We start from the raw sequence: 26,452 nt of genomic DNA, 5'->3' as shown, positions 1-26,452 counted from the left end.
TTTGTTTCCTGTAACACTTAGATTTAACATTTAGATTTAGATTTAAATATAATACTTAGATTTAACATTTAGATTTAATATTTAAAATTTAGATTTAATATTTAACATTTAGATTTAACATTTAAAATTGTGTTTTAAATATGAAAAGTTACAAATATTTTACTAAATGTGAAAAAAAAATGACTCGAAAAAACATGTTTTCGTAAGGTTTTGAGCTAAATGTGGAAAAATGTTGTCGTTAATTTCAGCATGTTTCACTTTACAAATGGCGCCCCATACTATCCTGTGTCTGTATCGTTCTGTTCTGTTTGGTGTTCCACTGGGTTGTTTTTTTTATCTTGTTTTTTTTTTTGGGGGGGGGGGGGGGGGGGGGGGGGGGGGCACTGATTCGTATGCCACCTCAGCACCTCCTGGGTGAAGTGTACTGGGCATGTCGTATCAGAAGGAGGCCCTAGTTTCTCTCTAGTTTATTTATCAGTCAGATAATTTGTCAGTGAATGCAGCTGTGTCGAGCTTCATTACTCGATGTACATTCAAATACACAATGCCACGTTATATATTATGCAAACTTGGTCACACATAAGTTTTTCCAGTATTTGATAATGTATTCAAACTGTTGTGTGTGCTTATTTCATTTAAATAAATATGTTAAAAATGACAAAAAAAAACTCTTCTCTTTCAACAGTATGCTTTATTTGAATTTGAAATATTTATTTGAAAGATGCATTTATTTTATTATGGATTTAAAGTTTAGAATCAGCATGTATAGCAATGAAGGGGTTCTCATCTTTGTTACTGATCGAAAAGTGGGCACGGCCATCACTACCAACAGTAACCTGCTTCCCAGTACATTTGCTTCCTTCCTTTTGACCAGAAATTACATCACAGTAGGTGCCACCAGACATGCCTGTGTTCAGGGTGACATTCAGGTCCCTGAAATGGAAAATAAAGGCCAGCTTAATTTTAAAGCCACAACAGTGCCACAATTAAACTGTAATGCTTGGTTGGGAGTAACACCAAAAATTAAATTTAGTGTAATTTTCTGTATTAATAGTGTAATTTCCTGTACACAACTGATACTGCTCTTTCCAGAACTACAAAAAAAAAAGGAAGCTTTTTTGTAGTTCTGGAATACATTTAATGTCAAAATTGTAAATGTTATTGGTGAATGATGTTCATATTAGCTATATTTTGATGTGCTCTCAAATAGTCTGCTTTTTTGTGAAACTGTACAGTTTTAGGAAACAGTCACACACAAAGTCTTTGGAGAAAAACATCCTTACCAGTCCTCATTGTTAAAAACGATGAAACCACGATTACCACGCCCAAAGGCAACCTGGTTGCCCTGGTTGTCCCACCAGTTTGAGTGAGGCTGTCCATTGACCACATTACGGAAAATGACCATGTTACTAGAAAGAAGACAGGACAAAATGTTATCATGTGATGCCTATAGATTGTTATAGTCCAGATGACAAAGAAGAACTGGATTTTGTTTTGCATGATGTCAGATGCTTGCTTTCTCTTAATTTCTGAGTGACTTACGTGATCTGACGCCATCTATGCTCACAAACCCATCCATTCCCACAGGTCTGATCAGGATTGATAAGAACAGGCTTGGTTGATCCATCACCATTGCTGGGGGGTCCAATCCAGTAATTCTGATCCTGTGCCACATGGATGGATATATTCAACAAAAAACGGTCTGATACATACTAAGCATTGCATTTTTTTCCATTAAGAGTGAACATACTTTTCCATTTACAAATTTGCGGTCCCACCGATAGCTAGACATTGACCCTAGTTACACCGTAAGGGTGGGCAAGCATGAAACCAACAGCCATCTTGTAGAGCCTGGGGTCCCAGAAGGTAAGGATGGATGCACCGCCAGCACCACTACCTCTCTGATTATCATGATTGTCAGTGAAAACGACAGCATTACCGTTAGCCATGAAACCATCCTTCTCCCCAGTTCCTAAATATATCAAAACAAATTAGAAATTGATTTCATTATTACAGCAAATTTACAGCAAAATAAATGTAAAAAATGAAACACACATACACACACACACACACACACACACACATATATATATATATATATATATATATATATATTAGGGGGGCAACAATACAGAAAATTCACGGTTCGGTTCGGTTCGATACTTTGGTGTCACGGTTCGATATTTTTTCGATACAAAAAAAAATGTTCATGCCTTTTTAATTTGTCATTTATTAAAATTATAAATATATATTTTAACTCAAAAGTACAGTTTTTAAATTTAACCCTAACCCTTGTGCGTGTTTTTTATTTTGACAGCGAATGCGCACCTGCGGACCACTTATGTGCAGCCCTGGTTATTTAGCTCGTCATATTGCAGCCACAGAAATTATTTTGTCCATGAAACCATAAAGCTGCACTTTCTTTTTGCCTTATAGTCTGATTTGTCATAACTTCTCCGTTTTGTGGTAAGCTTTTCTTTGGCTGTCACTTCTTCACCCTGACCTGTCTTATTTGGCTCAGCAGAACTAAAATATATATCTGTCTGTGAAGGTTCTCAGTCATCCAGGTCATCGTAGTCAAATATATATCCTGCTGCTTTTACACACGCACTCACATAAGCTCAGCTGTTCTCTGCGCGATCAACCTCTCACATGTTTAGGCTTGCTGCGGGAGATTTCACTTGTCATGTTTGCATAGTAAGCTAACAATTAATAAGACGAAGTCAGAGGAATTGGTGCGCAAATTATCCTCACTCACAGATCAGTGCTGTCGCTCTCTATACACAGTTCGCGCGATTGCAAAGTGAAAGCAAAAAAACAAGCGCAAATTCAAACGCGATTTCAATATGTCACATATTGACAGTGGCTCACCGATGCCAATGACATAATTACCCAGCTACATTTCTGAAAGAATGCAAAAGCATTGACATATATTTTTCCTTCCTACAATAGCCCAACGGGCAGGGCAGAGATAGATTTTGGTAGCCCGACTGAAAAAATCGCTAGCCCCGGGACGTCGGGCTAGTGATATTGCGAGCCCTGTATCTGATTGAGGAATCACTCATCTTTGGAAAAGAGAGTTTATTACAGAGAAATGTCTCTTTCCAAAATAAAAGCTATACTATCCGCTTCTTCTGGGCTATATTCTCAGCAGCATATTAAACATATAAGGAGAATCATGTGCTAACAGCTGTCTAAATGACTCGGCTAAAGTTAGTAGCATGCTTGCTTGTTTTTTTTTTCTGCTTCCACTTGTCTTTGCACTACGATGATGTCGGCGTAAATGTGCAGTCATATTCGTTGTGTTCCCACTAGTGCTTTCAGGTTAATCTCGTTGAAATGACCTTAAAGCCACAACGCGGCAAATCTCCGTTAACGAGCTACCGCCGATCGCCCCGTGCATGGGGCTAGACGGCCAACACGTTAACGAGCTAACTGCGCTAACACACTAGTTCCCACCCATGTAATTGAGCATTGCATGGCACATCCAACATACTGTTTTACTTTAGTCCATGACTCGCTTACCTTCAGGGTCATACGTCACATGAAAACCAAAATAATTCCAAACGCCAGATCTGAATGAGGGTGGGGGAAGTCCATGTTGCAAGGAGAGCTTAACTTCTGTCTCGCTAGCTTGCCCTGCACTCTTCCTTCTGACGATGCTGTCTGTGTTGAGCGCTCAGTGAATCTGCATTCGACTACTCTGCCTAGGCTGCACTGTCGAGCCTAGGCGGAGTAGTCATGACGCACTTACCTTACCTTCAGGGTCATGCGTCACATGAAAACCAAAATAGTTCCAAAGGCCAGATCTGAATGAGGGTGGGGGAGGTTCAATTTGCCATGTTGCAAGGAGAGCTTAACTTCTGTCTCGCTAGCTTGCCCTGCGCTCAGTGAATCTGCGTTCGACTACTCCGCCTAGGCTGCACTGTCGAGCCCAGATCCACTGAGCGCTCAACACAGACAGCATCGTCAGAAGGAAAGTTGATAAAATAAATTAAAAATGTTGTATTGTTCGATACATATGCGTACTGAACCGAAAGCACTGTATCGAACGGTTCAATATCGATATGAGTATTGTTGCACTCCTAATATATATATACATATATATATATATATATATATATATATATATATATATATATATATATATATATATATATATATATATATATATATATATATATATATATATATACATATACACACACACACACATATACATACACACATGTGTAATACTTCATTTAGTGTCATGAGGGGAAAACGACACATACTTGTGTTACACCCCGGCCTAGGCAACCGGAGTGCGACACGAAAAAAAGTAAAAATAAAGAAAGAAAAACACACAAAAAAAACCCCCACTAAAGCTCACCACCAAAATCCCAAAACGAAAGTATTTACAACAAACTATTTATTTACAACTATTTACAACAAGACGTCAAACTATTTACAACGGGGGGAAGATCGCGACCATGACACACTGAAACACAAGGCTTAAATACATAGAAGGGGCAATCAGGGAATGGACCACAGGAGGGAAACACAGCTGGGGCAAATTAGAACTGACGAGACAGGGAAAATGTAAACTAAACACACTAAGATAACAACAGACCTTCAAAGTAAAACAGGAAACACATAACAGTCACGCCAAAAACAACACACCGACAACACCGAAACGTAACAGTTCCCCCCACCCAAAAATCAAACATGTAACCCCAAGTGAAATGTTTGATCAAAAGCGGACGAAGGCTGGTGGAGGCTGGAGCGGTCCCACGGACCCTCCAGCAGACGACGAAGGCTGGAGCGGTCCCCCGGACCCTCCAGCGAAGACGGATGAAGTCTGGAGCGGTCCCACGGACCCTCCAGCGAAGGCAGACGAAGGCTGGAGCGGTGCCTCGGACCCTCCAGCGAAGACAAACGAAGACTGAAGCGGTGCCTCGGACCCTCCAGCGAAGACGGACGAAGCTGATGAAGGCTGGAGCGGTCCCACTGACCCTCCAGCAGACGACGAAGGCTGGAGCGGTCCCTCGGACCCTCCAGCGAAGGCAGATGAAGACTGGAGCGGTCCCTCGGACCCTCCAGCGAAGGCGAATGAAGGCTGGAGCGGTCCCTCGGACCCTCCAGCGAAGGCAGACGAAGGCTGGAGCGGTGCCTCGGACCCTCCAGCGAAGACAAACGAAGGCTGAAGCGGTCCCTCCAACGGACCCTCCAGCGAAGACGGACGAAGCTGATGAAGGCTGGAGCGGTCCCACCGACCCTCCAGCAGACGACGAAGGCTGGAGCGGTCCCACGGACCCTCCAGCGAAGGCGGATGAAGGCTGGAGCGGTCCCTCGGACGCTCCAGCGAAGGCGGATGAGCAGCCCACCAGCTGCACACACGGACACGCAGGCCACCAGCTGCACACACGGACACGCAGCCCACCAGCTGCAGAAGGCCGGAGCGGTCCCTCGGATCCTCCAGCGAAGACAAACGAAGGCTGGAGCGGTCCCTCGGACCCTCCAGCGAAGGCGGATGAAGGCTGGACCGGCCCTCGGACCCTCCAGCGAAGACAGACGGCTGAAGCGGTCCCTCCCTCGGACCCTCCAGCGACGGCGGACGGCTGAAGCGGTCCCCGGGCCCTCCAGCGAAGACAGACGGAGGCTGAAGCGGCCCTCGGACCCTCCAGCGATTGGACGAGCCCCCATATGTTACACCCCGGCCTAGGCAACCGGAGTGCGACACGAAAAAAAGTAAAAATAAAGAAAGAAAAACACACAAAAAAAAACCCCACTAAAGCTCACCACCAAAATCCCAAAACGAAAGTATTTACAGCAAACTATTTATTTACAACTATTTACAACAAGACGTCAAACTATTTACAACGGGGGGAAGATCGCGACCATGACACACTGAAACACAAGGCTTAAATACATAGAAGGGGCAATCAGGGAATGGACCACAGGAGGGAAACACAGCTGGGGCAAATTAGAACTGACGAGACAGGGAAAATGTAAACTAAACACACTAAGATAACAACAGACCTTCAAAGTAAAACAGGAAACACATAACAGTCACGCCAAAAACAACACACCGACAACACCGAAACGTAACACTTGGTATAACAAAGCTTCTCATTGTTCCACTTTCTAAATATGTTTCCCAGTTTGGCACCATATTTAAACTCAGTCACTCTTCCAAGGCGGACATACTCATTAGCTGTTATAGGCTCACCGCCCAGATCAATAACCTAGAGGGAAAAGAGGAAAATGTATACCATAGAAATCTGATTCAGTTCAAAATTCATATCATTTAAAGTTTTTAACTAGCAACGGTGTAAATAAATGAAATCTCTACACTATTTGTAGCATGAAGTAACATGCATATGCTGTTCAGCTTTTAGTAGGAAAGAAAGACATGATATTTATAGTGTGCATCTGTAACTGCAGCTTACTTTTCAGTTCATCTCAGTTCAATTGAATTATATTTATACAGCACCAAATCGAAACAACAGTTACCTCAAGACATTTTATATTGTTAGGTAACGACCCTACAATAATACAAAGAAAACAAGCTTGAACATTTTATACTATTAACTATTTTTCTTTTTCTTGCTAAATAGTAATGTTCATGTATTTTGCAAGAATGTTTGCCATCCTGTCTGATGGCTGCCCTAGATACAGTTTGTCCAGAAAAACTCACCTCCTGATAGATGAAAGGTCTGGAGCCACCGGGGAACCACTGGGTGTTAAGGTTGTTCAGACGACCATAGACAACGCTCAGATCACCAGGCCACATGTGTTTGCAGCCATCCACTCTGAATCCAGCCACACCCATGTTAATCAGCTTGTTCGTGTACTTGGCCACTTTGCCCCTAACATAGTCTTTCTCCAGGGCAAGATCCAGCATACCCACCAGACGGCAGTCACGTACCTAGAACAGTCAATATTTATTCAGATTGTGGAGCTAAGAAGCAACTATAGTATGCATGGAGATATTATCCACACAAATTTGCACTGCTTTCTATTTCAAGGTGCTAATGAAAATGAAATACTGTTGAAAAGCTGAAGAATAAAATTGTTGACACTGGACTGCATGGAATCTATGTATAATTAGGTTGATAATTTGATAAAAAAAAAGTAAAAGGAATACAAATTACTGAGAGACTATGAGTATGGCTTCAGAGTAAAAAAGATCCATTTCAGCAGCAGTTAGATAAGTTGAAGGAGAAACATGAAAAGCAACGAACAACATGTTATATGCCGTGGTTGATTATAGTAGACTGTGATAAGATAAGATAAGATAGAACTTTATTAATCCCTCGGGTGGGTTCCTCTGGGAAATTCGATTTCCAAAAAAGCACAGCACCGACAGAAGTTACAGTTACAGAATGTTATATATATATATATGCACACACACACATACACACACATATATAAATACAGAGACAAATATAAATAAAATATACAAAGGGGATAAATAGAATAAATAGGAATAAAAAAATAAAAATACAAGTGAATTGCACATTTCAAGTATTGAGTCTATTGCACTGTTGACTATTTACAAAAAGTATTGCACAAGGTATTGTACAGTGAGGTGAAGAGGCACTACAGCTTAGTTGTTCCCCCCTCCTTTGTCCTCCTGTTTCCCCTCCCTCTCCCCTCCAGAGAGGAGTTAAACAGTTTGATGGCGTGTGGGACAAAGGAGTTTTTAAGTCTGTTAGTTCTTGTCTTGGGGAGAAGCAACCTGTCACTGAACAGACTCTTCTGGTTGTTTATGGCCGTGTGCAGAGGATGCCCAGCATTGTTCATAATGTCCAGCAGTTTCTTTAATGTCCTTTTCTCTGCCACTGTCACCAGAGTGTCCAGCTTCATGCCGACCACAGAGCTAGCCTTCCTGATCAGTTTCTCCAGCCTGGATGAGTCCTTCTTTGCTGTGCTGCTCCCCCAGCACACCACAGCATAGAAAAGTACTCCAGCAACCACCGACTGGTAAAACATCCTCAGGAGCTTCCTGCAGATGTTAAAAGACCTCAGCCTCCTGAGGAAGTACAGTCGGCTTTGGGCTTTTTTATACAGGTGCTCTGTGTTGCATGACCAGTCCAGTTTATTGTCCACCCACAGACCGAGGTACTTGTACTTGTTGACCACCTCCACCTCCTCCCCCTCTATCTGAACCGGCAGTGGACCTTCTCTGGACCTCCCGAAGTCCACAACCAGTTCCTTAGTCTTTGAGGTGTTGAGTTGCAGGTGGTTTGTGTGACTCCATGCGACAAAGTTCCTCACCAGACTTCTGTACTCCTCTTCCTGATCATCCCAGATACACCCCATGATGGCCGTGTCATCTGCAAACTTCTGAATATGGCATAATTCAGAGTTGTAGCAGAAGTCAGAGGTGTACAGGGTGAAGAGAAGAGGGGACAGCACAGTTCCCTGTGGTGCTCCTGTGCTGCTGACCACAGTGTCAGACGTGATGTCCTTCAGCCTGACGTACTGTGGTCTGTCGGTGAGGTAGTCGGAGATCCAAGCCACCAGGCAGGGGTCCACCTCCATCCTGTTCAGTTTTTCCTGAAGCATACAGGGCCGGATGGTATTAAAGGCACTGGAAAAGTCAAGAAACAGGATCCTGACCGTGCCTTTTCCCCCATCCAGGTGTGAGTGGGCTCTGTGTAGGAGGTACAGGATGGCATCCTCCACTCCGACACCCGCCTTGTATGCAAACTGTAGTGGCTCCTGGGCATGTTGTACCTGTGGTCGGAGGAGGTTGAGGAAGAGCCGCTCTAGAGTCTTCATAAGATGTGACGTCAGTGCCACCGGTCGGAAGTCATTCAGCTCATTGGGCCGGTTCCTTTTGGGGACCGGGACGATGCAGGATGTCTTCCATAGGGCGGGCACTCTCCCCAGTCACAGACTGAGGTTGAAGACTCGTTGTAGCGGCTCCCCAAGTTCAGCAGCACATGCCTTTAGCATCCTAGGACACACCTTGTCTGGGCCTGCTGCCTTTCTGGGGCGAAGCTTCCTCAGTTGTCTCCTGACCTGATCCACTGTGACACTGGGAGATGTTTGGGAGGAGGGGAGGGGGGGAGATGTCTTGCTGCTGAGAGAGGGATTGGAGGAGGGGGGTGTCATGGTGTCAGGAAGGGGGGAAGCGAGGGAGGTAGGAGAGTGGGGAGAGGACTCTGTAGTGAAGGTGAGGGTGAGGGGGGGGGGGGGGGGGGGGGGGGTTGTGGGCTGGTCAAACCTGTTGAAGAAGTTGTTGAGTTCGTTTGCCTTCTCCACAGTCCCCCCCACTGTGCTTTTCTTGGTGTTGTGGCCTGTGATGGTTTTCACACCATTCCAGACCTCCCTCATATTGTTCCTCTCCAACTTCTGCTCCACCTTCCTCCTGTAGGTGTCCTTTGCTTCCCTCAGGCAGCGTTTCACCTCCCGCTGTGCTGCTTTCATCTCCTCCTTCACTTTGCTCCTGAAAGCCTTCTTCTTCATGTTGAGGACAGCTTTGACTTCCTGTGTTACCCACGGTTTGTTATTAGGATAACACCGTACCGTCTTAGCAGGGGCGACTGTGTCCACACAAAAGTGTGTCGCCCCCTCTATGTCCTCACCATGTGAGCTCAGGAGCACATCCCAGTCTGTGGTGTCATAGCAGTCTCTCAGAGCATCCTCCTTTTCTGGGGTCCATCTCCGTATTAGGGGGATAAAAATATTTACATTAATGATAAGTACCTACAAAGAAATAAGGAGATCTCTGATTTATGAAAGGTTTCTTATATGGTAGTACAGGATTCAGTGATAGGACCTAAACTGTTAGTATTATTTGTTTTGTTTTTGATTAAATGAATTTATATTTGGGAAAAGAGGTGGTTTCTGAATAGAAGGAAAATGTTAGATTAAAAGAAATTGGTGATATATTTTGGGAAAGTTATAGCCAAACAAAAATTGGAATATTTGGTAACAGACAAATAAAAGATGAAGTCAAAATTGATGAATGATGCTGTAATAGAACGAGAATATAGACATACATGGGCATGATAAGTGACCACAAAATATACACTGTGGATGTCATATCTTAACAACATAAGAAAAAAATATTTAAAGCTATTGCAATATGGTATAAAACCAGTGATAGACAAGAGAAAGGCAGAGATTTTATGTATTATAATAAGATAGTAAGTAAGCTCTTGCCAGTGCTGTCAGAAGCAAAAACATTTTGTTTTGTTGAGTGACATTTCTTACCTGATATATATCACCATAGTTCTCAATTTCACCACTCCCAGTCTTGCATTTATAGTCATTGAAGTCCAAGTAGGAATACGGGACACTGGGGAAGTCTTCATTGCTAGCGTCAAACCAGCTTCCACATGAAGAATGGGTCCCTGTTCCACCACCAGATCCACACATGTGGTTGATGACAGCATCCACATAGATGTTAACCTTTTGTGATATATATATTGTTGAGGGTGCAGTGCACAAAATCAAATTCTGTTTCTAAACCTCATCATTTTCAGTGATATTTTTTTTTACATGTTAGGTTCAAATAAAATACATTTGTTAAATTGTTGATATTTATTGTATCACCTAAACTGCCAGGTACTGTTTCTATAATGTTCCAAAAAGTGTCATAACAAAAACTGGTAATAACTTTTTGTTATGCAAGTGGTTGCAGATGACCACAATTCTGTAAAATTAAGAAACCTGAAGTCTGCAATGCTTATCATCAAATGACAGCTGTAATTTAGTTTACCCCAACTTTGTTGCATCGGGTGATCATGTCTTTTAGTTCTGCCTCACTGCCAGATCTTGAGCAGAGGTTGTAGCTGACTGGCTGATATCTTTGATACCAGGGCCTCCAGGGAATGCCCAACACAATGTGTTCATTTGGAGGAGAGATCTGTGGAGCATAGAAAAAACAAACAAACAAACAAACAAACAAACAAACAAACCCCACAAGAAACAAAAACCATGTTATAATTGTATTAAATAGAATTATGTAGGTGGAGGCTTGTGTTAAATAGGTTAATCTGATTCTACTGTTGATGGTCAGCACAAAGTTTATCACAAAAATTGGTTTTGATTTTTCTTGTGGCAAAATCATGACCTGGAAAAGCTTTCTAAAGTTTAAAATTATAAACCTGGCCATGCTATTGAAACTGGTGTGGAAGCACCAAATCTGTGTCTAATGATACAAATTTATTTATTTTTGTCAATCAATACTTTTCTAAAGACATAATGTGTCAACAGTTGTGAGGAAAAACTGAATTGAGTAAAGTGTGTGAAAATAGAATTTTAGATATAATACTGAGAACGGAAAATACAAGTTCCGTGAAGTGTTCGCGCTGAACTTCCAACACCTCAAAAGGTAGGCTGTATTGTGTAATCAGTGTGATAATGCATTAATGCATTCATTGTTTCATTCATTCATTCACATTGTTTTCAAGTAGTAAAAGAATGCAGGAAGACAGAAAGGATTGTCCTACCTATCTAGAAGCTACATGTGTTATATAGCTATATATACCTGAACTCCGCCAAAGCCTTTGGGACCCAAGAAGCGTTCACACTCTCGAGCAATGTCAGCCCAACGCCATTCAAACAGGTGGACGATGGCAGTCCTTCCATTCTTAAATTGGGGGTTGTGCTGGGCAAGGCCAAGCCCGAACAAAGCCACCAGGATGAACAACTTCATGCCTTCGATCGATCAGAAAACAAAAAACCGTCACACTTAGCCAAAGTGCATTTAAAGTATTTATACTGGCCTTTTCCTTTTCTAGGCCAATGAAAGACTGTCATATATCAATGTGAAAATCAAACAGGTGCGTTTTTATCACACTTTCCTGCATATTTTAAAGCAAGGAAAAAAGGGGGTGGGGTGGGTTAATCCTTGAGGCAAGAATAGAAAGGCAAACACAAGGCGCACATAATATCTGTCCATTTAACACAATTTTCTCTTTCTTATCCAATTCAGGGTCACAGGGTGCTGGAGCCTAGCCAAACTGTCATAGGGCCAGGGGTACGGTGCACACTGGACAGGTCACTAGTTTGTCTTTGGGCTGACTTATACAGACAGACAACCATTCATGCCCACATTCAGGTCCAGGTCAGTACCAATTAACATAACCCTATACATGTCTTTGAGTTATGGGAGGATCCTGGAGGCCCAATACTGGATTTTACTTTTCTTGCTATCAGATTACAGTGCTCCCACACCACCATGGCCCCTATAATAGGACACTCAGATGCAATGTCAAGTGATTTTTGTAAATGTTTGTTACTTTCTAATATTTTCTTTATTCATTTATATTTTTTTATTCTTCTTATTGAAATATAGTGACTCAAAATGTGCTTGACCATTTGGCTGAACAGGCTCTTATAAGGTTAAAACTGTGTGTTGAGTATATTGTCAGTATATTGTCAACCACATACAATTTATTAGTTAGACATTCTTTCAGACTAGTAGCTCCTCAGTGATGCTCACTCCCTCCCATGTTACACACACACACACACACACACACACACACACACACACACACACACACACACACACACACACACACACACACACACACACACACACACACTCAAACACACCAAGGTCAAACTCTCAGTGTGAGGCCTGTCTTCAGAATCATTGCATAGATATTTTCTTATTTATTATACTGGTTAAACGTACACATACTACAAACATACTACAAACACAAACGTACACATTTTTTATATACCTGATTCTATTCATATCAGTGTTAAGTATAATTAAATATCAGAAAAATCACATATTAAATATGGTTCCTTGTTCAACCTTTATGATATCCAAAATCATGGAATTTGCATACGTTGCTTATCTTTCCACATTCGTATAGGGACACGCTAACCTGCCAAGTTCAAAGCAGGATTAAGTACACAGACAAAATTCAGACATTAGAACAGTCCTTTTTAATATTCAAACTACATTTCTCATTTAACATACTGATCAGAACTATCGATTACGTGTTTAATTGATAAAAATTATCTACTATTAGCAAATAAAGGAAAGCTCTGTTTGTTCACTCTGATCATTTTTAACACATAACGCTGGATGTTAAGACTTTTTATGCCATCTCAGAATGATGACAGGGGAACCTGGGTTGACTTCAATCGCTCTCTGTCCCACCTCTGTCGACACAATACATACAAGGTCCTGAATAATCAGGCCCAACTAAACATTGGACGTTGAATAGACATGCGGATCATGTCCAATTCTGGTCCAATTTACATGATTAATAAATATAATTTTGGCAGGGCTGTGGTCTATGCCTCTGTTGCAGCAGGCTCAAGGGGCAGTGCCAACGAGGATGATGAGGCAGCTGTAGCTCATCTGTGACACCAGGATCTGGAGAGGTGTGGAGTCAGTGCAAGAGCTGTGTAGACTGGGCCATCGGAGGGAGAAGCGCAGATAATGGCACTGGTGGCACTAGAGCAGTTTAGAGCGACGGGTCCGCTGCCATCAGGAAACCTGAAGGCAGCCGTCACCCTCACAGAGGACCACATGGCTGCGCAGACTGAGGGTGTGGAGAGCCACAGCCAGCCGCTCAGCAAACTGCAGCCAGTAAACTGCAGCTAATGCCAGCACTGAGGAAGAGGGTCCCCAACAGAGCGGTCACCACAGCCACGGCCCACAAACCCCTTTTTTGGCCAATCTGCTTTCCTGTGGCCTGGACAGGGCAGGCACAGTACTTGAACCATGGAGGCCGGCACAAACGCCAGGGCAGGAGTGCTGGACTGGGACACCTGAGACGGGAGTGTCCATTGATGAAGGTGGGGCAGGTATTCCACATCACCGGGTCTCTGGGACCGTCCCCTGATCCAGGATGGACGTACAGCATTCCAGTAAGGTGTCATTGGGGTATACACTAGGCTGTGGTGGACACAGGCTACACACAGACTCTGGTCCACCAAAGCCTGGTTCAACCCAGAGCATTGATGGAGGTTTTAGTAGGTGGAGGTCATATGTGTTCATGGGGATGTTCTCAAGTATCCCATTATGCCACTGTATATTAAATTTAAGGTTAAATGTATAGAGTAAAGGCTGCAGTTAGGTCCCACCTGTTGCATCCCCTAATTCTAGGAACAAATTGGCTGGGGTTTTATAACCTTTTGGGGCGGTATGTTGGGATGTGATCATGACCTTTAATAGCAGGTCATGATCACATAGGGAGGAGGAGATGACCCCGCCAGCTCCAGTGATTCACTCTGTTAGGGAAAATATTCTAAAACACTTCTTCAGTAAAGACTCAGAGAAGAGAAACACACAGAGTTCTTGCTAGCAAGGGCAGCTCCCTACTGAGAGACTCGCACTAAGAAACTGCCCCGGTCTTTATTTATACTTCAGTGTGTGTGTGTGTGTGTGTGTGTGTGTGTGTGTGTGTGTGTGTGTGTGTGTGTGTGTGTGTCCTGCTGATCAAAGGGTCATAAAAGGCACGTCCTTGGTCAGGAAGAGGGTAGACCTCCCCCGCCCTAGATGGTTCACCCTAGATAACCCAGTGAAGAAGTCCAGCGGTTCATCTAGGCAAAAAGGCACTTAGACTAAAACAGACATAGCTATGTTAAAACAATAAAACAAGGTGCAACCTCTCATGCTCCCAGGACGTGGGGGTGCATTCCTGGAGTGCACACCAAGCCTGCAGCCTGTTGTCACTACACAATTAATTATATGCCTCTAAGCATACATGGTTAAATATTTCCTAATACAAATAACTACATGCAGTATTTTATCATATGCAAACTTATATCACTAAAAGATTATACTGACTACTAAATACAATTTTCCATTGACACACTCCATGGAGGATTTACCACTAAAATAATGGTCACTTGATGTGCCCTTTACTGGTAATGGAGGTCCCATTTGAACACACTGGCAATGGCTTGTCGGTCATTTCAACAGAGTACGATATTATTTTGTATTAGTTCTGGTGGATTATACAACGCAATTTCCCGAAGAAGTGCTGCTGTGCACAATTTCTGCCAAGAGTGTGGTGCAGGCATTGTTTCAGGTCATCTCCAGAGTCGGCATCCCGAAAGCGATACTGACTGACTAGGGCACATTGTTCATGTCTTGCACACTTTAGACCTCATTAGACCTAATTGAGGAAAACTGGGTGGAAGATCTAAACCCAGCTAAAAGTTAGATTCAGCACGTCCTGGACCTAAGAGCAAAGCTGCACAGGGGAGTTGTCACAGGAAAATTTGCTTTAGGCCCAGGGACGTCAACAACGCCTGTACAACAGAGGGGATAGACAGGAAATTTTCAACGGGAGACAAGGTATTGTATTGCTTCCATCCTTAAGCTTAAAGTTACTTGCCAAGTGGCAAGGAGACATGGCGAGTGGGCTGACTATGGTGGTACAGTGTGTGAATGTGTGCGTGAATGGGTGGATGACTGGATATGTAAAGCGCTTTGGGGTCCTTAGGGACTAGTAAAGCGCTATATAAATACAGGCCATTTACCATTTTTTATTTTACAGTTGGACATGGGAGGAGCCAAACAAGTATAACACCTCAATCTCCTCAATGGCTGAAAACGCTTCTCTGTTGAGTCTGGTTAAGGGAAGAGATGAGTTTGGGCTGGAAGTCCCAAATTCCATTCCCATTCCTGCCTCTCTCCATTGGGATAACCATCTGTGTGATTTGTAGATGTGTTCTCCCCCCTGCCTACTCTCATAGAGTACCATTTTGAAACACAGTATGCATGATGGTGCATTGACAGCCATACGGGTTACCTGAACATAAGAGACAAATTGTTCAGAGAGAATTGTTTGAAAATTGTCTGAAAATAGAGGTAATAGAAGGGTCGTACAGCTTGTGGTATAGCCCCATAGTTCTTGTAGTGAAGAGAGATGGGTCTATATGGTTCTGTGTCGATGACCACAAGGTGATTGAGATGCCTACCCCATTCCCCAGGTTGATGGGCTCCTGGACTGGTTTGGCATGGCTCAATTTTTCACAACACCAATTTTAACCAAGAGCTACTGGTTGATTCTCTTGTCTGCAGAGTCCAAGGACAAAATGGCCTTCTTCACTCCGTATGGGATATACCTATTTGTCACATTTTTGTTCTGCTTGTTCAGAACCCCAGGCATTTTCCAGCACCTCCTAGACCTGGTGCTGCATCTACATGCTGCATATACTGCCATCTACCATGGTTCTTGAGTCCCTGAGGCAGGTGAGGTCACGGCCGACCTGAAGAAGTGTGTGGTTGGATGGAGGGAGGTACAGTATTTTGGATACCACTTAGGGGGTGGGCAGGTGCGCCCACCTGCTCGTCGCTGTAGCCCACGTTGGCTTCTGCACCATGGCTGCTAGGTGACGCCTGGATCTCCTCCATGCATGCTTCATGTCATGGGGGGCAGGGCTATGGCTCACCACACCCACTATTAGATATTTACATGGACCAACCTTATTAATACTAGCATGCTGACACACGCAGTGTCATGTTCTGTGTGCAGTAGGCAGGAATGGTGGACCCAAAGTGCAGACTCACAGAGGCAAAAAAGTGTGCTCAACACAGTTTTATTACTAAACACAACAAAATAACTAAGGAGCAGGTGGTGGCGATACAGGCGATGGCATAGAAAGTGCAGGTGGTGGCTGAATGGACTCACCAGAGCCGTCAGCGGATCCTCCAATGGAGGCAGACGGCTGGAGTGACTCCTCTGACCCTCCAGCAGAGACAGATGGGTGGAGCGGTTCTCCAGAACCACCAGTGGGAACAGACAGCTGGATGAGTCCCTCGGACCCTCCAGCAGAGACAGACACGGGGTCAGGAGGTACAGAGACGCCTGGCTGAACAGGTAGCTGAGCAGATGGCGGAGCTAATGATTGAGCTGAATGCTGAGCTAATAACTGAGCATATGAGCAGGTGGGGAAACATGAAGAGTCCTACGTTCAGTAGTTTTAAAAACACAGGAAACTGTCTTCAATTCTTCTGAACTGGAAACATCAGTGTCTATTCTTGTTGTTCCACACTTAGTAAGAGCTCGCGCCAGACAGTCAATCTCACTCACTGAGACGGAAAAATCTGGAGTCATAGTCTCAACAGACACTAGTGGAACCGTAGATCCTGGCACCAGGCTTTGTTCAGTGGGTGGCGAATCCTCATTAACTGTCTCGGCCAGCTGCTCCAAGGAAGTCAGAGGTTCCAAGCGTGGTGAGGAGCGCTGTCGGACGACGCTTCCTCCTGGAAGCAGGAGTGGTGAAGGAAACAGAAAGTGCCGGAGCAGCGGTGACCGGCTCCTCATACCCTGACCACATTTATGCCAAGCATGAGCCAGGGGAGGAGTGGTCAGAACACGACGTGAAGGAAGAGGGATTCTGGTGCTGCAAATGCAGCTGCTGCAGCGGTGCCATGGAAAGCTCAGTCTGCTGCAGCAGCGGCGAAGAAGTGGAGGCAGAGATAGAGAGAGCAAGCTCGCCAGCCCTGACTTGTTCCCTCAAGGCAGCTACAGAGCTGCCCAGCACAGTGGAGTGTGTAATTAATGTGTTGTCTTGTGTAGTTAGTGTGTAATGTTGTGGATAGTTTTGTGTTGTGTAGTTTTGTGTTGTGTATCAGAACAATGAGGCGACTGCTGTCTCCAGGTAGAGAACAGGAGTGATACACCTGCTGCTGTCAGACCTGCAGGTATTAGGCTGTGATGTTCTCCTTTATAGTGGATAGAAATATTTGGAGTGGCACAAATAATTTGCATTTCATTCTTATTGAATGCAGAACGTGATTGTTCTGTAAATAGTTTGAAATGGTTATTTTAAAAAAGGGTAAAAGGTAAATAGCTGCAAATAACTTAGTTTGCACAACTTGTGCATGTGATTTTAAAATTGTCATTTTATATTTGCATTTAAAGTTATGAAATATGATTCATTAAACATGTTTGTGGTTGTTACAGTAAAAAAATATAACTTTTTCTACTCGGATTTTATGTTTTTTGTCTGATTTTAGATCAATTGTGTTAATACAGTATGTCAAAATGAAAACATAAGTTTAAATTCAGACACGTGAGGTTGTGCTGAAAAGAATGATACCAAACAAGGCAAAGTAAATATTTTTTAAAGTTGAAATGTAGAGGGAAAATCAAAAGTAGTGAAAAATGGCCAGTTATACCTTGGACCCCAGAGGGTTAAACATTTTTTTTTAAAGTAACACAATAGTTACTTTTCAAGTAATTAATTACTTTTCGAATCTTGTAACTCATTTACTAACTCAGTTACTTTTTTGAAGAAGTAACTAGTAACTATAAATAATTACTTTTTCAAGGTAACTTGCCCAACACTGATCGCAACACAGACAGATGGAGCAATCAGGAAATGGGAGACAGGAGGGAAACGCAGCTGGGACAAATCAGGCCTAATGAGACAAGGGAAGCAAAACTAGAAACAGAGACATGGACTTTCAAAGTAAAACAGGAAACATAACACAGAGACGCGGACTTGGCAAGGTGATACAGCTGACAGGTGAGACAGAGCAACTATGGAACATAGACAGAAACCAGAAGAATAAGATCTCTAACGCAGAAACCAAAAGACTAGAAATTATAGATAATAACAAAATCAAAGTTCAATAATAATGCAAAACTCAAAACACTGTGTCAATGACCCAGGTACCTTAACACACAGGTGTACACACAAGTGTACACACAAATGTTCACACAGGTGTACAAACAGACACACACTGTCTTGGTTGGGTGCTGCCTCTAAACATATCATGCATTATTAGTTGTGATGCTGCTCAGTAGCATTCAACAACATGCGGTAGTTATAGCGTGTTGGTTGTTTCTGTGATTTCCTTACTGTGTTATTTTCTTCTTAAGCAGGTGGTTAAGCAGATTTCCAGTGTCTTTTCTCTCTTTATCTCTCTACCCCATTTCTCCTATATTTTTACTGTCTTCCCAACTTCTCTTTCTTTCTTCTTTCTCTTTCCCATCCTGCAATCCTGTCCATTTTGATTGTAATAACTAATAAACTACAACAATTAAGTACACCAGTATAGCATAAGGTCCACTCGGGAAAATAAATCTGCTCTTGGCTTTCAAACAACAATTATGAATGCTACAGTGCCGGACAGGACAGGCAAAAAGAAAAAGAAAAAGAAAAAAGATGAGTATTTTTGCTTTTGAACTGCAGAAATATATATGTTGAGCTGTACTGACTATATCTGCAAATGTACCACTAGAATACTAGGAATGTTTAGGTGATTCATGTTTCACTGTACTGTTAGGATACTATTAAGCAGCTAGCTAAGCGCTCTGTTGGTAGTTAACATGGAGCTCAGCATTGTGTCTGAGATTGATTGACTTATCCCCTTTTCAGGGTGTAACATTGTCTATGTTACTGTACTCAATGGATATAATTCCCCCCATAATAAATATGACACGTAAGTGAAGTACTGCAGCTCACCCTTTAATTCTTTTCTGAGCCCATCCCACCCACCAGGGAAAGAAACAATAAAAATGTGTCATTACTTTATTTTAGGACCACCATTACTATGAGATGTATTTTTTTAAATACATTGTGACTAAATATTATGAGTGGGTTTTCATTTCACACCCTGAAGAGTATTTATTATAAATGAACATATTCATGAACATATTTACATGTCAGTCTATTATTTGAATATAAACAAAAGTCAAAAGTCAAAAATGACAAAGAGCATCTTCAGTTTTTAAAATAAGCTTTATTTGAATTTTAAAAATTCATTTGAAGTCATATTTCCGGGATTTACAGCTTAGAATCTGCATGGATAGCGATGAAGGGGTCCTCATCTTGGCCACTGATTGAGAAGGTGGCACGGCCATCACCACCAACACTGACCTGCTTCCCAGTGCATCTGCTTCCTTCCTTCTGACCAGAAATGACATCACAGTAGGTGCCACCAGGCAAGCCTGTGTTCAGGGTGACATTCAGGTCCCTGAAAGCGAAAATAGAGGTCAACCCAGTGTTAAAGTCGTAAGAGTGCCACCATTAAACTCCATTGCTTTCTCATATTTATTCTGCTTTCAAGACAAAAAAACAAATATAAAGCTATATAATACCACTTGGGCAAAGGAAGGCATTACATATCTGGTAAAAAAGAAAAAAAAGAAAACATAAATATGCATAACATATGTGATGCAGCTCATTTTTCTCATTCTCTGTTGAGAGAGTTTTACTGACTCAGCAGTCCAAAATAATACAGTGCTGGTTTGGAGTAACAGCAAAAGCAATAGACATTTCATTTCCAGATGTCTTTTGTGGATAATATGATAATTATATAGATCCTATAATAATAATTATATAATAATTAATAATTATATAATAATACTTATTATTAATATTATTATTATTATTGTAGTAGTAGTGTAGTCTTGAAAAGGCTTGAAGGCTTAAAAACTACAGACATTTTTGAACTAAGCTTTTTTAAATTACACACACACAAACAAAGAGAACATAATCCTTACCAGTCCTCATTGTTAAAAACGATGAAACCACGGTTACCACGCCCAAAGGCAACCTGGTTGCCCTGGTTGTCCCACCAGTTGGAGTGAGGCTGTCCATTGACCACATTACGGAAAGTGACCATGTTACTAAATAGGAGAAAGGACAAATTACAATCATAATACATGATATCTACAGTTTTGATGGTCTAGCTGACAAAGCAGAACAATGTGAATTTGCATAAGGTCAGTGTGCTTTCTCCTGATTTCTGTGGACTTACGTGATCTGACGCCATCTATGCTCACAAACCCATCCATTCCCACAGGTCTGGTCAGAGTTGATAGTAACAGGCTTGGTTGACCCATCACCATTGCTGGGGGGTCCAATCCAGTCATTCTGATCCTATAATACAAGCGTTAATGAACGGATTCAACAAAAAAGCGTCTGATACACACTAAATATTGCATCATTCCATGACAAGTGAACATACTTGTCCATTTACAATGTTGCGGTCCCACCGATAGCTAGACATGACCCTGGTTACACCGTAAGGGTGGGCAAGCATGTAAGCAACAGCCATCTTGTAGAGCCTGGGGTCCCAGAATGTAAGGATGGATGCACCGCCAGCACCATGGCCTCTTTGGTTATCATGGTTGTCAGTGAAGACGAGAGCATTCCCATTAGCCATGAAACCCCATCCTTCTCCCCAGTTCCTAAACACAGCAAAGAAAAAAAGAAATGTATTTTATTATATATATATTTTTAAATTATAGCTGATCATTACAAAGTCTTTGTTCAGACCAGTACTTAAGATAGAGTTTGCACTGGTTACTCTAACTACACTCCTGTAAAATTCTCATTCTCAAAAAGTCAACATATGATGGATGTGAAATTGACTTTGACAACCAATTTGTCGGACCCTGCACCTTTATAGTAGTTTTTATCTGTTTGTTTTTCCTTTACAAAGAGTATTGTTAACAATGACATATCTCTGTTATATCTTTAAAGAAATCTTTTATATTAAATTGTGTAATATTTTCCTTAGATATACCAGTAGAAACAACACATACTTAGTGTAGGAAAGCTTCTGGTTGTTCCACTTTCTGAAGACCTCTCCCATTTTGGCACCATATTTAAACTCAGTCACTCTTCCAAGGCCGACGTACTCATTAGCTGTAATGGGCTCACCTCCCAGATCAATAACCTAGAGTGAAAAGCGCGAAATTCATACCCCAGGAAGCTGATTCAGTTCAAAATGTATATCATCCATAATCTGTAAATTAGAAAGGGTTTAAATAAATAAAATCACTTTGCTTCTCTTTCTTTCTGTCATTACCCTAATCTTCATTTTGTATACCATTATGTGCTTTTGTTTTCTTGCCAAATAGTAGTTACTTTAATGTTCTCCTTGAATGTTTGTATTTGTAAATGCTTCTCTTCCATCCTGTTTGATGGCTGCTCTAGATACAGTTTGTCCAGAAAAACTGACCTCCTGAAAAATGAAAGGTCTGGCGCCACCGGGGAACCACTGGGTGTTAAGGTTGTTCAGACGACCATAGACAGCACTCAGATCACCAGGCCACATGTGCTTGCAGGCATCCACTCTGAATCCAGCCACACCCATGTTAATCAGCTTGTTCATGAACTCGGCCACTTTGCCCCTAACATAGTCTTTCTCCAGGGCAAGATCCAGCAGACCCACCAGACGGCAGTCACGTACCTACAGCAGTTCATATTTATTCAGATTGTGGAGCTAAGAAGCAAGACATTGTACACTGTGCTGGAATTGATATGTTTCTACTATAGTATTCTCAATTAGAACGTTTAGCGAAATCAATGTAGTCATTCTAAAAGAAAGATGAGAAGGTAGAGACAAATGTCTCTTCTCTAACTAAAGATGACTTTTTTTTCCAACTTTGCCTGTTTTGAAAATTTAGTTCAAATTAGGAAATGCAATGAACAACAAGGAATATGCTCTGGTTGTGTTTAGCATCTGAAAGTATAGACTATATTATTAGAATATTTGGTAATAGAAAAATCAAGTATAAAATATATGCTTTAAAATTTCGCAATTTATTTGATCTTAATAAGATTTGCTATTTCAAAACAGCATGTTTAATAAACTAAAGCTTCAGTCTTCCTGGTGTTGTTTACTCCCTTTTTCTAAAAAAAAAACAAAAAGTCAGTAATGACTAAAATTAAAATGCTATCATAACCGTATGTGTATTTTAAGGCTTATCTTACAAATACATTTTTAAAAATGTATCATTTTTTTCATGCTATTGTTTTCCTTGGTCTTGTCATGTGAAAAGTCAGACAACAGGGATATTATTTGCTGTTTATATAATTACATAGACAACAAAAAATTTGGATCCCCTACAATGGTCAGGTCCTACTCGTTTATATAATTATTATTATTTTTGTAAGGTGATTGCCAAGCAATGTGATGGCATCATAATAATCATAAATTATTATATTCATGTTTTTATTGACACAATTAAGATGCTAAATTGTTCATTTTAGCCTGTTAAAGGTAACTGCTAGACAACATAATTACGTCTAAAAAATTGTCTAAAAAATTAAATTAAAGAAATTAAAGAAAATTTCAAGAGTTTAAGATGTATCAGTGTATATAATTTACTTCCTCCTCTCCTGATTCTGTAGGTAGATTTTGCCAACAGTCAAAAAAGGAATTTGGTGTAAAACAGCCAGAAAGGTCAAAATAATAGAAATCAGTATGAAGAGCTTAAGTCAATGTTTAAATGAGTAAACTTTTAAAATAAAGTTTGACTTGTCTGTGTGACATTTCTTACCTGATATATATCACCATAGTTCTCAATTTCACCACTCCCAGTCTTGCATTTATTGTCATTGAAGTCCAAGTTAGAATACGGGACACTGGGGAAGTCTTCTTTGCCAGCATCAAACCAGCTTCCACATGAAGAGTGGGTTCCTGCTCCGCCACCAGATCCACACATGTGGTTGATAACAGCATCCACATAGATGTTAACCTGTTAGTTAACATAACTAGGTCAGTTTTATTCATTTTCTTTGCATGGTCATTTCAAATCATGCTAATTCGTTAAATTGTTGATCTTCATGAATTTATTCTAGCCCACCAGGTACTGTGTCTATAATGTTGTTCTAAAATTCTCATAAAAGGAATCTGGTATTAACTTGTTGTCAAATGACGTCTGTCAAATGAAGAAGTCTGAAATACCTAACATTAAATGTCAACTGTAATTTAGTTTACCCCAACATTGTTGCAGCGGGAGATCATGTCTTTCAGTTCTGCCTCACTGCCAGATCTTGAGCAGAGTTTGTAGCTGATTGGCTGGTATCTCTGCCACCAGGGCCTGAAGGGATTGTTCACCAGAATGTGTTCATTTGGAGGAGAGATCTGAGGAGCGCAAAGGAGAAAAAACAACAACAAGTGTTGTTGTTATTTGGCGCTACAGTCAGGACTTCCTTGCAAAAAAAAAAAAATTCTCAGTGCTAGTGAGTCAAAACATTAGTAAAAGATAGTTTAGACGTCATTCTAATGAGAAAGTAAAAAGCATAGTTTGATAATATTGATAATAGTTTTGATAATAATAGCAAAAATAAACACACACAGACACATAACACACACGTGTCTGTGTATGAAACAGGAAAAGAAAGGATTGTCCAATGTGTCCCTTAATGCTCAGCTATACAGACCTGAACTCCGCCAAAGCCTTTGGGACCCAAGAAGCGTTCACACTCTTGAGCAATGTCAGCCCAACGCCATTCAAACAGGTGGACGATGGCAGTCCTTCCATTCTTAAATTGGGGGTTGTGCTGGGCAAGGCCAAGCCCGAACAGAGCCACCAAGACGAACAACTTCATGCTTTTGATCGATGAGAAAACCAAAAGCAGTCACACTCTGCCGCAGTGTTTTCAAAGTATTTATACTCACTTTTTCCTCTGCTGAACCAATGAGAGAATGGCATATATCATTGGGTGTGGAAACCAAACAGGTGCATTTTTATCACACTTTCTTGCTTTTGTAAAACAAGCAAAAAGGGGGAAAATCCTTGAGGCAAGATTAGAAAGGCAAACATAAGGTACATAATATCCAACCATCCACCCATTTTTTTCCACTTATCTAAGTCAGGGTCAGAGGAGGTGCTGGAGCCTGTAGAGTGGGGGGCAGAGTATGTCATGAACATGTCACAAGTCTGTCACAGACAGACAAACATTAATGATCACATTCACATATGGTCATTTTAGAACTGCCAGTTAACCTACCCCCATCGTCATATTATGACATTGCTCAGCACGAACTTAATCATGCCTCAAAAGAAACACTTTTTTCTTTGCTTTATCTTGTGTTGTTATTGTTTTTATTTTGGTTTTCTTGTTCATGTATGTGTGTGTGTGTATGTGTGTGTCTTGTGATAGCAGTCATTTGTGGGAAAGTGAATCACTCTGAGCACTATTTACTCTGGGGTTTAAAAGTGGAAAAGTAAACAGGGATAATAGCGCCACTGTCCTTGAAAATTCGATAGATATGTTTAGCTGTGTTCAGCAGGAAAAATAGCAGACTGTGTTTTGCTCACATCCCCTTTTAAAAGGAATGAAAATGTATGAATTTTACTATGAAAATTAGAAGAGTACTTTGCTTTTCTCAAAAAATTGAGAAAAATATAATATTTAAAGATGAATATTACTCAGTAGTTGTGATGTTTTATCAAAAAATACTTTGATGCCATCTGTAAAACAGTCAGATTAAATGTAGATGAGGTAAGGTAGCAGTACCATTTTTAAGTAGATACTTCAAACATTTATGCATATATACGCTATTGTAAAACTTAGTGCAAAAATAGTTTTTGATTATTTTTTTTTAGTATTTGTTCACCCAGTTCAGTAACCATGCTGCATACGGAAATCGAATTTTACTTACAAATCTGGAATCTTGGGATGAAGCAAAAAAAAAGCACAGAAAGGGTTTTTTGGTAATAAAATACTATGACTGTCCTTGACAGTTTGATATTATTAGTATTTAGCAGGAAAATTAATGTGGAGTCACGTTTGAGATCAAGCAAATAAAAAGCAGTGTGTGTGTGTGTGTGTGTGTGTGTGTGTGTGTGTGTGCGTGCGTGCGTGCGTGCGTGTGTGTGTGTGTGTGTGTTGATTTCCAAATGTGACTAACGTGCACTTCAAATATAGCCACAGCATTATAGCCCATTAAAGATTTTTTTTTAACCACTTATTCTAGCTCAAGTGATTTTGTGAGATTTATCTTGCATTTGCTAAAATATGGTGACAAAGAAATTGTATTTTTAAAACTTCGATTTTTCTTCACTCAGGTCAATAACCAGATGTCATATCCACAAATTTAATTTTGGTTTTCAATCTGGAATCTCTTTCGGGATCAAGCAAATAAAAAGCGCAGAAAGGTGTGTGGAAAGGTGAATGGAAAATGCAGATTGGTAGAATTGCCTAGATATACAGTAAGTTTTCCACAGTAACAAAGTGTTTTACAAACTCAACAGTCTTATCTGAAGGAGTTACCAATAGAGTGTGGTTTCTTTGGGAGTAACAGCAAAACTGCAGTTTGTGGCATTTGCAGATGTCTTTTTTGCATTATATAGTAGCAATAATAATAAAATACAGTTAATAGTGCTCTTTGTGAAACAGTTTTCACTTTCTGAGTAATGAAAAACTAAATGCTTAAAAATATAGATGTTTTTCTTTTTACACTTTTTCATAATTGTAGAATAAGTTTGATTTGGAAATTGTTTGTCTTTTTGGTAGATTATCTGCATATCAACTATATTTTGATATATTCTCAAACAGTCTTCTTCTAAGACATTTAAGCAATTGCTTTATTTAGATGGGTGAAATTATTTTTATTGTAAAGCAGTAAAATATTCGGAAGCAGTCAGACACAAAGTCCTTAGAGAAGAAAATCCTTATCAGTCATCAATGTTAAAAATTATAAAACCACCTTTTCCTCATCCAAAGGTTGCTCTGGTTGTTCCATCAGTTGGAATGAGGCTGTCCATTAACTACATTACAT

General features: G+C 41.1%; 1 protein-coding gene and 1 pseudogene across 1 annotated transcript; both read right to left on the bottom strand.

Annotated features, from left to right (window-relative positions):
- Positions 1 to 743: 743 nt before the first annotated feature.
- On the bottom strand, positions 744 to 11,656 carry LOC113011058 (pancreatic alpha-amylase-like; annotated as a pseudogene).
- A 7,993-nt stretch (positions 11,657 to 19,649) lies between these two features.
- Positions 19,650 to 24,304, bottom strand: LOC113011237 (pancreatic alpha-amylase-like). The gene is made up of 9 exons (XM_026150681.1): positions 24,109 to 24,304; positions 23,663 to 23,809; positions 23,223 to 23,420; positions 21,899 to 22,129; positions 21,480 to 21,613; positions 20,900 to 21,122; positions 20,690 to 20,811; positions 20,433 to 20,558; positions 19,650 to 19,903 (listed from the first exon to the last, which is right to left on the bottom strand). The coding sequence occupies exons 1-9, from the start codon at positions 24,274 to 24,276 to the stop codon at positions 19,714 to 19,716; spliced, it is 1,539 nt and encodes a 512-aa protein (XP_026006466.1). The 5' UTR covers positions 24,277 to 24,304; the 3' UTR covers positions 19,650 to 19,713.
- Positions 24,305 to 26,452: the final 2,148 nt, after the last annotated feature.

Source organism: Astatotilapia calliptera, chromosome 18 (assembly GCF_900246225.1).
Source record: "Astatotilapia calliptera chromosome 18, fAstCal1.2, whole genome shotgun sequence".
Lineage (NCBI taxonomy): Eukaryota > Metazoa > Chordata > Actinopteri > Cichliformes > Cichlidae > Astatotilapia > Astatotilapia calliptera.
This window is presented reverse-complemented; position numbering and strand designations above follow the sequence as displayed.

Coding starts and splice junctions, on each gene's coding strand:
- LOC113011237 (XM_026150681.1), bottom strand. CDS start 24,276: ATGAAGTTGTTCGTCTTGGTGGCTCTGTTCGGGCTTGGCCTTGCCCAG. Junction 21,614..21,898: donor GACCTTTCATTTTTCAGGAG/GTCAGTTTTTCT, acceptor TTTTCACTCTAG/GTTATTGATCTGGGAGGTGA. Junction 20,559..20,689: donor CATAGATGGCGTCAGATCAC/GTAAGTCCACAG, acceptor TCTCCTATTTAG/TAACATGGTCACTTTCCGTA.